The 12,448-nt window shown below is 38.6% G+C and overlaps 1 protein-coding gene across 8 annotated transcripts; it reads right to left on the bottom strand.

Annotated features, from left to right (window-relative positions):
* Positions 1-1,091: 1,091 nt before the first annotated feature.
* Positions 1,092-12,143, bottom strand: LOC131459304 (kinesin-like protein KIF23). Of its 8 annotated transcripts, none has more exons than XM_058628940.1 (24): positions 12,036-12,143; positions 11,043-11,109; positions 10,574-10,702; positions 10,234-10,339; positions 9,905-10,041; positions 9,710-9,825; positions 9,041-9,211; positions 8,798-8,839; positions 8,257-8,369; positions 7,765-7,886; positions 7,583-7,685; positions 7,364-7,443; positions 7,121-7,240; positions 6,825-6,984; positions 6,534-6,695; positions 6,155-6,321; positions 5,882-6,055; positions 5,147-5,350; positions 4,594-4,908; positions 2,737-2,970; positions 2,481-2,569; positions 2,052-2,112; positions 1,826-1,866; positions 1,092-1,728 (listed from the first exon to the last, which is right to left on the bottom strand). In XM_058628940.1, the coding sequence occupies exons 1-24, from the start codon at positions 12,047-12,049 to the stop codon at positions 1,713-1,715; spliced, it is 2,943 nt and encodes a 980-aa protein (XP_058484923.1). In that variant the 5' UTR covers positions 12,050-12,143; the 3' UTR covers positions 1,092-1,712. The 8 variants fall into 8 exon arrangements, with proteins under 8 accessions (XP_058484923.1, XP_058484922.1, XP_058484925.1 ...); XM_058628939.1 differs by having other exon boundaries at positions 6,534-6,698; positions 12,036-12,142; XM_058628942.1 differs by lacking the exon at positions 8,798-8,839 and having other exon boundaries at positions 12,036-12,142.
* Between the last annotated feature and the right edge of the window lie 305 nt (positions 12,144-12,448).

Here is a 12,448-nt window from a genome sequence, read left to right on the forward strand (position 1 = left end):
GCATTAAACCTCCATTAATGCACACAATCATCACAATTTCCGCAGCAGTCTTCTTATGTTGCTTCTGATTTTACATTAGATTTATTCTCAAGACAATTTAAATCCTTAATATTGTTATAATTAAATATTTGAAGTAGATTCAGTTTCTCAGGAATCCACTATTGGGAATATTATGGATTTTCTAAAAAAAAAAAAAAAAAACAGAGAAGGTATTCACTGCCACCTACTGTTCACTTTGTGAATTACTATTTGTGTTTAATGAGTAGTGCTCCTTTCTTTACAACTTAATACATACTAACAAAATGAAAGTGAAATTATACATTTCTGTACAAAACAGTTCCCGTTTCAAATCCCGGTTTCAGCATATCAGATGATATGGACATTTTATACACAGATTTAAGATTCAAATGCAATTTACTGCACAAATGTTTGTTTATGAGTTTTGACCTGTTTGCACCACCCACTCAGTATCACAGCTCAGAGCACTTCAACACCCGAGATGCCAGCAGCAGTCAAACAAGACAAGCTGCAGCTATGGGTCAGAAATGAAATATTGAACTAAAAAAAAAAAAAAGGTCTCAGTGAGAGGAGAAAAATAAAAAAGAAGAGAAATCTGAGTCTCTATTGGGAGTTTATGGAAAAGTGTGGGTGGGTGAAAACAGAGGAATTTGAAGACAAATGCAGTCAATCTTTTTCTGGACTCAAACTGAAAAAGATCAGCAAAAGAGCATCAGTCAAGGTCTCACTCTCTTTCTCTTACAATAGTGGAGAATATTTTTCCTTGTCACTTATACGTCCTCACTATAATTCTCCGCTGGTACTAGGAGCAGACACACCTCCTGTTGCTGAAGTTTACAAGAAATTATCCAAACAAAACAGGTTTTTTATAAAAAATAAAACAGACTTATTGTGTGGATTAACACAGTTTCAATGCTGGGTTTAAGTGCAGCTAGTTTTCGCTTTTGCAAACATCCTCGCAGGAGGAGTTGGGACTGTAATCGTCATTTTAAAACGGCAAAGTCTGCATTTTTACATATTTCAGGTATACATCCTACTAGATAGATTTTAGATCAAGAAATCATTACAGCAAATCACAGTGTTCAGATACATTTAATGCCACCAAAAATAGCAATCTGATACACATCTCAGGAGTTGTTTTAATAAACAGCAGAAAAAAGCTTCATGTTACTGTTTCATAAACGCTAAGAGACTGATTTAAGCAAAACTACTACAGCTGCATCTTAACACACTGGAAAACCAAGTGTGCCATTCTCTACTTGTCGTAACCGGCCATATGTTCTGTTACACCTACTAAATAAAGCCAGCAATGACACTATAAAGCAAAAAAAGAAGCTATTGTTCATAAGCTCATTTATTCTAATCTTTGGCCAGGTGTATATATATATAAAAAAAAACATGTAGTGACAGATTAAATAACACATTTTTAAATTTATCACATTACACTCAGTGTCCATGTCTTTATGAAGCAATAATTCAAGCATTCCAAACACCATTTAAATCAACGTCTTGTCGGCTAGGATTAAAATGTAATTGCAACCTACTCACTTGTCATAAGAGATGATAGAAAAAATTATTCAACTATTTAAAAAAAAGATGCATAGATTTAGACGGAGGAGCCTTCACTGTTCCAGCAGTCACACAACACACTGCATTTTTGTCAAGAAAACAAAAAAAAAGTCCCTTCAAATGACTCAAGGCTTTCTGCGTCTGAAAGAGACAACAAGTCCAGAATTATATTAGTCATCTCATTTAAAATCCAGTACAGTAAACGCCTCATACGCATGCTTTTGTTTGCTGTACTTACTTTTGATGGATATAGCTCAAACTTGTGCCTGCCACTGGAGGCTAATTGGAAGAAAAGATTGAAAAAGCACAGACATGCATTAGGTGCACGTACAACCCAAGTATCCAATTCATATTAAACAAAATAATAATGAATGGTACTTGAGACAGTTTTACAGTAAGGTCACTTTAAAGAAAAGAACAGCCCAGTGTAACTTTATATTCTTGTTGTAAAATGAAGATCTTACTCGGTTCTCGACGTCCTCTTGTTGAACCGGTCCTTCTGCAGACCCTGATCGCCTCTTACGACTGAAAAAAAATGGATTTTTGTGAGTTTTTCTCGACAAAACAAGAAAATGATTGACCCAACTTCAACTTTCACTGAACACAGTAGGCTTAATACACCTTTTAATTACAGAGGGAGGGACAAAGAACTCAAGTTTAGATCTTTCTCTTGGTGTACTCTTTGTGTGTGAATAATAAATAATACAATTAGTATTACATTTTAACAAGTCAATATTTGATCCTGTGGTTTTTGTGCAAAAATGTTTTTTTTTTTTTACTTTATTTTTCATTCAATAAAACAAGAACAAAACACAAATACAGGGGGAAGACAATGCAAGAACAGTTTTAAAGCAAACGATGGGAACCTGCAGTGCATGGGTTAAATACTGTACCTTGGACCTGCTGCACATTCTTGTCTTAGTGTCTCAATGTCAGTAAACTGTACAGCTTGTCCTCCAGCCCGCGTCTTAAACACATTACCCTGTTGATGCGTAAAATCATGAGAATGCAGGAAGTAACATGTTCAGAATCAAACGTCGTCTACACACAGGAACCCAGTGTTAATTAAAAACACAATGTGATTCAAGTCAGATTGGAGCAAGATATAAAAACAAAACTCTAAATATAATCAATTATATGTCATTTTACCTTGATCAGTTTGGTCTCGATTTCCCCATCAGAGGCAAGCTCTTGATGTCTGAGCACATACATGTTGCACTTAGACAGAGCTTTCTCGTTGGGGGTCGACACTTTGATTGCATTGGGTATGATTGGCTGCATGACAGTGTCTAGGTCCAAATTACAAGCCGGTTTGTGGTCTACCCATTTCTCCCCACCCGCAGAGTGTGAGCGCCTGTGCATTGGATGAACTGGGAGAGCAGTCTGGTGATCCCAGAGTGAAAGAAACAGACACAGTTATTCACAATTCACACCGTCAGTGATCATTTAAAAGATTATCAGGGTTAGTGGGAGGAGGGTTGATTAGATGGTTAATATTAGAGAGGGTGTGTTTTGAAAATAAATGTATTACTGGAAATCAGAGAGGAAAATATTTAAACTCCCCACCAACTTTTGTTTTCCAGCAATATATTTTTTCCAAAACATCTAAAACTCCTAACTACGTAACATAGCAGTGGAGTCAAATGAGAGCAAGCATGCAAAGCAGTGTGAAAATAGAGTAAGGGGTGGGTTAAGGAAGAAAAAGCCACATGCAGAAAAGGAGATGTACAGTGTGATAAAGCAATGATGAAGCAAACAACATGCTCGGCAACATTTTACAACAAAAAAGGGGAAGTAGAAAGTAACCAGCAAGTTTTTTCTTGAATTAAAGTGTGTGGATGTTTAGCTTCAAGGGTTCATGATTAAAATCACTGTTGACATACAAACCAAGTTAAAACTTCTCCTCACCAATACTTTTCTAATAATCTCTAGAGAACAGGGACAGGGCTTTATTTTCTACATTTTGGAATAGTTACATTTTAAAATAATCACATACCGAGTATGAAACTACTGTTTTTTCCTGTCCCTTCTAACATGTTACTGTGCCTAAAAGGCTGACAGCCAATGCTCAATGCATGCATTTATTACCGGGCGCCAGTATTACATACACCGAGTCTGAAGTTTGATTTTTTTCAGTTAACATGGGAAACTTGCAAAGAGCACACCAGTGCAAACAGGTTCTGCTTATAAACAAACATATGGGCATAGAAGTAAAATGCTGAAATGTAATAAATAGTGAATCTTAGTGAAATTGCTTTTAGACAACAGACGTGGTTTTAGGTTTGGTAGGATGGTACCGTTTGTTTAGCCATGCAATTACAAACTCTGGCCCATTAATTCAATGAGCAATAGAGGTTGTACTAAAATGTATGACCGATATAGGCACCAAAGCCAAAACTATTTCACTTCTGGCTTCTTAATAATACAAAGAAAAATATACATATTAATCCATTATGAAAATAGTTGACAGTTTAGTTTGATTGCAGCCCTAAATGAGACAGCTTAGTGGCCTTTTGTAAATCATTATTCCACTTGTTGAAGTAACATTGCAGCTCTTTGTATGAACTCCTGTGTTATCTTCTGTCTTTTCTTCTCAAGTTCTTCTGAATATAGTGCAACTTTGCACACCCCTGATTTATCATATGCTATTCATTTTCAAAAAAGAGCTATTACTGTCCTCGTTTTATTAGTACTGGTGAAATATATGTGACAAACATGGCACAAGGGGAAAAAAAGTAGTAGAAAGCAGCCAGTGACAAACAGCAGAGAAAACTGCAGGCGTGATGAACTGCTCAAAGAGCTTATGATGCAAGAGGATTTACAAGCATGACAAACTAGTTTCCTCGAGACAGGACGTAAACTAAATTACACGAAAGCAGCGTTACTACTTGATGCATTTCTACACAAGCGGTCATCTATTGGCAACAGTGCAGGTGAACTTCTACACCAAGACCAGGCTTAAAACATTACATACTCTTAATGAGATCTCGGGTCTACAACACTAACCCTTGAGCCTGCTTCTAGGTCTAGCCCATAGACAAGAGTCGTAGCAGGGGCCTCAGTGTCTGGGGCCCATCGCATGCCTCTCCTGCGACCCACACTGCTGGTGCCGTGGTATGGAGCGGGAGTCCGGCTGTTGTACTGTGGAGTCTGTGGGTGTCTAACCTGGCTGTCTGAGTCTACAGGGAACTTCTGCTCCCAGTCTGTGATGCAGGAGGCCACTGAGCGGTAAACTGAAGAGGAAGTGTCGGAGGAAGAGGTGGGGTATGGGTCCTGAACTGCCCTAACACTGGTTGAATATTGGTGGGATGGAGTTAAGTCCTGAAAGTGATGAGGAAATTGGGCCAAGCATTGTGGAGGTTAGCAGTGGCTCCAGAGTGACACAAATGCATGACAGGATAAACGTATAATTTCAGGAGCATCCTCAGAGGTTTAAGATGATCACATAATAATCAGAATTATTACAAGCATGCAAAATTTCCACCACGTAAAACTTAAAAAAAAAAGGAGATTATACAGATGTAGAGTGGTTAAATAAAGAAATAAATAAATAACTCACAGGAATTGGTGATGGTGACGCAGATCTCTTCTGGGGCATGTTTCGGTCTCTTTCTCTAGACGGCCTCTCCGGACGCTCTGCTGCACAGCCGCCTCCGCTGTTGCTGCTGCTCTCCGTCACTATGGCCTTAAGCTGCTTCAACTTTTCATCCTTAACCCACAACTTGTTCTGCATCTCAAGCTGCTTAGCATTCACTCGCCTTTCCTAATTTGAAAAAAAAGAAAAAGAAATTGATTTTTTAATCCTGTATTACAATATCCTAAAATAATGCATTACATATTAATTAATAATTGATTACCTGAAGTAGCTTAGCTCTAATTAACTTCGTTAAAGGCTACATATGAATCTAGTCTCACATGTAGTATCAAACAACTAAATTAAAATTAAATCTTTCACACTAAGATAAGGGAGTTAAAACCATATTCAATGCCACTGATTTTTCTGCCCTGTGGTGTTTTTGTTGGCCCCCCAATGTGAACCTTGACATCATGAACCAACCGGATGCTGATTACGCACATAACCACAGGCCAAAAACCCAATTAAACAGTTTATAAAGCTTTTTAAACCAGTGGGAATGCAGTATGAAATCATTCATACAGAAAAAGACTAGTCTTTTGGTGTCATGTCAAAATTTGGTATGATTTTTCACTGTACAAAAAACTGAATGACGTGATGAATGAAACTTGACACGACCGATGAAGAAGTTGCAGGACTGCAGTGAATACGGCCACTTACACACTCTTTCTCCCACTTGTGTCTGGCATCCGTCACCATGCCCTGCATACGCTGCTCCATGCGCTTCTTCTCCGAGAGCTCTCTCAGTAGCCTTTGCTCCCGGGTCTCTAGCTCCTGCTGAAGTGAGCGCTTGTCCTGCTCATACACATCCGTTGTCTTTTGCAGGATGTCAATCTGAAATGGTACAGCACATTCAAACAAGTGAGTATATTTAAATTGCTGCAAAGCAAATGAAGAGAAGTGCACAAGTTTTCTTGGCAGAGGAGACGGCACCTTGTATTCCAGAGTTTTGGATTTCTTCTCCAACCGCTCGATCTCCGTCTTCTGGCTGACAATGACTCTGTCTTTCTCACCCAATTTGCTTTGTTGGTCGTGCAGGAATGTATCCTTTGCACTGAGCTGACCGTCAAATTGTTGAAGCATAGACTTCAATGTATTCGCTGGAGGAGAAAACACATTGATGTTAGCTTGAAAGTGCAAACCACTTCATTATGTCACTGTTTTTCTGTGCAGACAAGCTTTCATGCTCTCAGGAATGAGACAAAAAAAAAAAAATATGCAACTAGTCTACAACCATGATATTTGTACTGAGTAATTTCAATAATTTCTGCCTAGAATCAGGCTCTTGGTGGTTAAGAACATAAGCCCGTACCAGTTTTGTTGAACTGCTCTGTCATCATCTGACGTATACGTAGCCTCGTTTCCAGCACTTCAATGAGGCGGGGCAGCGTCTGATCATCAGCTGGGTCCACCAGCTCACATGGAGGCAGCACTGGAAGGCTTTCTATGAGCTGATTCAGCAGAACTGGATCATCTACTATGTGAATAAGACAAGGACGTGTTTATGTAGAATTATTAGCATACATGATGAAAAGATAATGATCTTAAAGTCAGAATAGAGCATGACAATGAGACAAGAAGTGCAGACTGGAGCGTAATGTACCAGAATAAGTGGGACCTCCACGATCATCCAGTCGACGCGACAACTCATCTCTGAAGGCCTGGTTTCTGTGGCGGCGACCGGCAGCAAGGAAGCAGATCGGCCGGTCAACTGGTCGCGCCACCTCCACCTCCTGGGTCATCTCTGCAAAGCGCATCACCAGCTGTAGCACAAACAACGGAATGCTATTAGAAGGATTTTTCCTGTTGTGTTGTTTTTTTTGAAAAGTCAAACAAGCCAAAATTTGCAATAATGCTTTGTGGAAGTTCGAACCATGCAAAACAAAGGCAAAGTCTTACAATAGTTTCTTCATAATCATCTGCCTTTGGGTTGACGCACACGATCATCCGGACTTTTCCTTCACCATCAAAGTAGTTTTTGAACAGGTGTGTAATTTTAGAGTCTCTGTATGGAACCATCTGGAAGAAAATACAGATTATGTGAACCCTACCATGAAATTACTAACTAACTAATATATATATACACACCTTACAAAGAAATCAAACAACTTATGAACAATGACACACTGATGAAACACAAACCTTATTAGTTCCATACATTTGGTTTTCACGCAGGACTTCCATACAGGTGCGCAGTGTCATCAAAGACTGGTTGATATTACCTGTGAATGAGATATAAAATGAGCCATCAGAGATAAACTACCACCACTACTATATACGTATAAAACAGAAGATCCAGATACTTGAAGAAAGGGTCCAACTGAGTTTGAAGACAAATCCACCAGGAAGAAATTAACTGACCTGCTTCACGGAGGCGGCTTCCCTCTGCTCTGGTTCTACTGGTGCGTTCACTGCCTGCCAAGTCAACCAGACACAGCTGGCTCACGTTCACCTGACTCTTGTCCTGTATTTCAACACCACACCGTTAGCATCACTAAAAAAAACTCTCTGTATTTGTGTGTAAATTTGGAGCTGCACGTCACCTGTAGAATGTGGTCTCCATCAGCATCAAGTGGCGCTTGGGCCAACTTTATTGTGAATACACTGTGGGAGCGACTGGATTCGCGGTTGAGTTCCGTATTGGCTATCCTCCTTTTCTTTTGCCCTGTAGATAGTAGGTCATACATTTAGTGTGTGAAGTAAGAGTAGAGGGCAAATAAACAATGCATTTGATTACAGTATATAATAATGCTTATGGTGGCGCCTGAAAACTGAAGCTGAAAACTGTCCCACTGTACACCAAATAGTGTCTGCATGGACAGAGCAAAACCTTGGATGCCTCTTACTATGCAATGGATACTTGTGCTGTGTGCAGCATAGGAATGTCACCAGGCAACACAAGATCTAAACACCACTATACTGAGAAGTGAGGAGCTGATAGACTTAATCAGCATAATGTGAGCTCATTTTACAGTTGCTTGGATGCAACATACACGAAGAAAGACAAACATAAGAGGGCAAAAACCTTCACTCACCCTTCCAAAAGACTTCAAAAGCCTCTTCTGTAGATTTGACCTCTACTTCTGTGCAGCCAGCCACGTACATGTTGTGATTCTGATCCTCACGGAGAATCTTGGACTGTGGTGGTCTGAAACGAGTTCACAAAAAAAAAAGAATAAACATACACAAACAATGTAATGTAAGGATGAGTTGATTTAGCAGGATAAGTAGCAAAAGCTAAAATGACAAATACTTGATGTTAGTGTCAAACACCAAATTAAAAAAACAATGATGAGATGCAAACAAAGACATTTGGTGGTACATAGGGATGCATGCACATTTAAGCATCAGCCATTCAGGGATGTTTAAGTCTCTGCGGTAAAAGCAGGGGGCAAATCACCGAAGACAACAGCCACCAAAATGGCACAAAGGTTGTAATACACCTATGCTACTTTTATGGCTTTGGATTATTGGTATGGAAATACACTGTTGACCTACGTGACATGTCAGCTACAGCCAAGTTACATCTAGGAATAAGCAAAGCACTGATATTATGTTCTTGTACAGGACACATACATGAACTCATTGTTCCGTACAGGTGTACCTCCACCGAGCCACCTGACAAAAACAGGATTTTATTTTATTTTTTAAATGTCTCATCAGAGCAAAACAAAGCAAAAAACATATACAGAATCTGAATTAACTAAATATACACGTTTCAAACTGTGGTGGTAACGGGGACATGTACAGCTGCATTATTACTGACATTTTTTTACTATAGTGCACATACTTGTAGAAAAAAAACCCACTACTACTTACTTTGGTCTGATGGGGTCATATGGAGTGTCTTCCAGGAGGTCGTAGATATAGTTGTTATAGATCTCGATGTAGGACACAAATACACTGTAGCAACAATCCTCATCCACGTTCTCAGATTTGCATGCCTCCTCTGAACTGATCATATCTGCAAACTCTGGGTCAGGCCTGTGCCTAAAAAAAAATAAATAAACAAAACATGAATAGACGTAGAAAATAACATGATAATCAGTGGGCAGTTTTACCAGTATTCATGAAGACATAAAGTACTGTGCAAAAGGCCTTAGGCCACCATTAGATTTGTTGTTTTAACTATACTAAAAATAATTATTTACAACCACTTTATTGGAACTCATTCAGAAAATACAGAAAACATGTATGCTGTTTTAAAATAACAAATAAAGTGTCAAGTATTTAGTGTGTCCTATCCTTATTGGAATTCTAATTAATGTTAGCTGTGAAAAGGGTATTTTATAACAGGCTTATTCTCAACATGCTTGAGCATTGCATACACATATTTTATGAGTTACAGTCATTGAAAGCTTGACTGTAGATCATTCCAATCCAAATGCTAATGAGGACAGAATTAAACAGACAAACAGAAGACAAAAACAACAAAGCTAATAGTGCCACAGTACTGTACAAGCTACTAAAAAAAAGACAAATCGCTACCTGGAGGATGGTGTTTTGAGTATCGGTGTCGGCTGACTGTCTCGCTTCTGTCTCTCCAGAAGAGCATCTACTTGATTCTGAACCTCCATCCCATTTTTCTCATCCGGCTTAAACACCTGAAGATTTACAAAAAATACCAGTAAACTTTTGAACACTTTTTAAAAGATAAAATACACAAATGAGAGAAAGACATACATATCTTTTGGCCTGAAAGGGGCCGATGCTGTTGAAGACCATGTCTAAAGACCGGGGGAGGAGTCCACCTTCACCAGGTGAGCCGGTCATGGTGAAAGTCTTACCACTTCCAGTGACACCATATGTAAACAGAAGACCTGTGCACAATCCAAAGAATGATTGGGGACAGGCTGTAATGTTTTATACATCTTGTTTTCATACCATTTTAAATTAAGATTGGTGAAACAAAACAATCACACACATTTTATCACGTAAAATCATGAATCACACAAATGAGGAAAGCAGCCAGGCATCGTGTTTGTGAATCTGGAATTTGACATTGAACTTACCATTCTTACAGTGAATCAGATCCTCTATCAGCGGCTTTGCAACCTCCTCAAACAGCTCCATTTGAGTGGTTTTGATGCCAAATACCTTTTTAAATGAGTACTGCATCTAAATACACAGAAAAAAACTTTTAAAAGTCAAAAGCCAAGTTTTAAACCAGTTACAATTACATTTGTTTGATCTACCAGAAGCATGTGGAGCAAAAACAGTAAGGGCAGTAATTAATTTTAGGCATTTGTAAAATCAGTGTATACAATAACCGGTTCAGAATCCCAGTAAAGAACATAGAGGGAGAGTCTGTATGGCCTCATTACTGCTCAGCCTAGGAAACAACCCACTTACCTCTTTGAATTCTCCATTGCGGTTGGCTTTGAGACCATCTGGGGCATGCAGCTGAATTGTGGAGCTGCTTATCATCTCAACACAGCATTCCTCATCTTCTGCTCCTAGTGGTCGTATACGGCAGCAGACCTACAAATAGGGCAGAATGTTTCTAGTGTGTTCTAGGACGCTCGTTTACCTCAGTTTTTGACATTTTGGTTTGAACTCTGTAAATTGATTTGACAGCTGAGGGGAAAAAAACATCGAAAATAATACATTTATCATTTAAAAATCATAGAGCCTTTATGCATGCCAGTCATAGTTTATGTGAATCATTTTTAAAATCATAAAAAGCAGCGTTTGTTGGAAACACTGCATTAGCACAATGTAAATTCAGTTTAACTTTCTCATCATTTAAAATAGGGATGCTTCTCTTATAGTGCAGTGATGGTGTTTCAGTTTGAGGATTTACAAAGTGGTGTTTACTTACTCCAACCGGATCTTTGTCTGTATTTGTTGCCTTCTTGGGGCCATGCCTCCGAGGAGTCTTGCCTTTCCTGTAAGTGATGATATAAACAATATTTTAAAAAAGAAAAATCAAAGTCAAGTCAAACACAGAACGTATACTACTTTGACCACAGTCCTGGCCCACATGTCCTTTTACATATACTAACCTAAAAAAATACATTGAAACACGTTTCTCCAGTCATTGCAATGAAATATAAGGGAAACCTTTATACCGACAAACGTCTACTATAGCATGGGAACACATGAACACTGTTCAATTCATTCTCAAGGTGTTGAGGTCTGAGGGTCTGTGCAAACAAAGCCATCAACATTTTCCCCAAGATCATAAATATTTTTTATTGACTTTAAGCATCGTCATGTAGGGACATTAAAGCTTAAGTGCATAGTTTTAATTAAATGGTTTGAAGGAGATTGGTATGATAATATTGTGAATACTGTATAGACAAAAATAAATAGAGATGGAAACGAAAGGAACGGGTCTCTCTTAAAACGTGTCTCCATGCTCACGCCATTATGAGGTTACAGAGTAAAGCCTAACGCTAGTTGCGAGTTTTGTTGAAAAATTATGAAAAACAAAATACGGCTTAAAAATAAGCAACTATATAGGTGTTGTGGAAATCTGAACGAATGAATATCTTACTCAGAAGGAACACCTTGCACTGTAATTGTGCCAGCGTCTGGATTTCTAAAAACATTTTTTATTATTATTATTCATGTAACTGGTTTATGATAAAGTTGCAGATCAAGTTTATGGAGAGTTCATTCGCCAAAGTTGTTGTCAACGCCAACTAGCTTTGAGTTAGCTACAAGCTAAGCTAACGCTACTCCGCATTTACCTACCGAGTCTTACTAAAAACCCACCGCGTTTTTACGTTATATGCCCGAATAATCTTCACCACGTTGACGACTAATTTGGGAATTTTATTACTTAAATAAAACATATCGCAGTACTCACCCCTGCCTGTACATTGTTGTTGTTGAAAGCCTCTACACGGAGCGCCGCTCTCTTCGAGATTTGAAAAATTCCCTCTTGTGAGACGTTGGTGCGACAGGCAGTTATTTCAGCCAATCACAACGCAGACTGCGCGTCCTGCAGCGGAAGTTCCGCCTTCCGACACTTTTTTATGGGCAAGAGTTGTTGTAATGATTGCAACGACACTTAATACGCACTACCGCCATCTAAGTGTAGACAAGAGAAATGCACCTATAAAAAATATATTATTTAATTTTCTTTTGAGTTAAATACTCGCTTTTACTATGGATGATTCTAATATATGTTAGCATAGATTATGTCTATGCTGTCATGAGTCCTTGTTTATATTTTTAATGTAATTTGTCCACAAGAACATTACATTGTACATTGACAGT

This window comes from Solea solea, chromosome 5, assembly GCF_958295425.1.
Source record: "Solea solea chromosome 5, fSolSol10.1, whole genome shotgun sequence".
NCBI classification, from domain to species: domain Eukaryota; kingdom Metazoa; phylum Chordata; class Actinopteri; order Pleuronectiformes; family Soleidae; genus Solea; species Solea solea.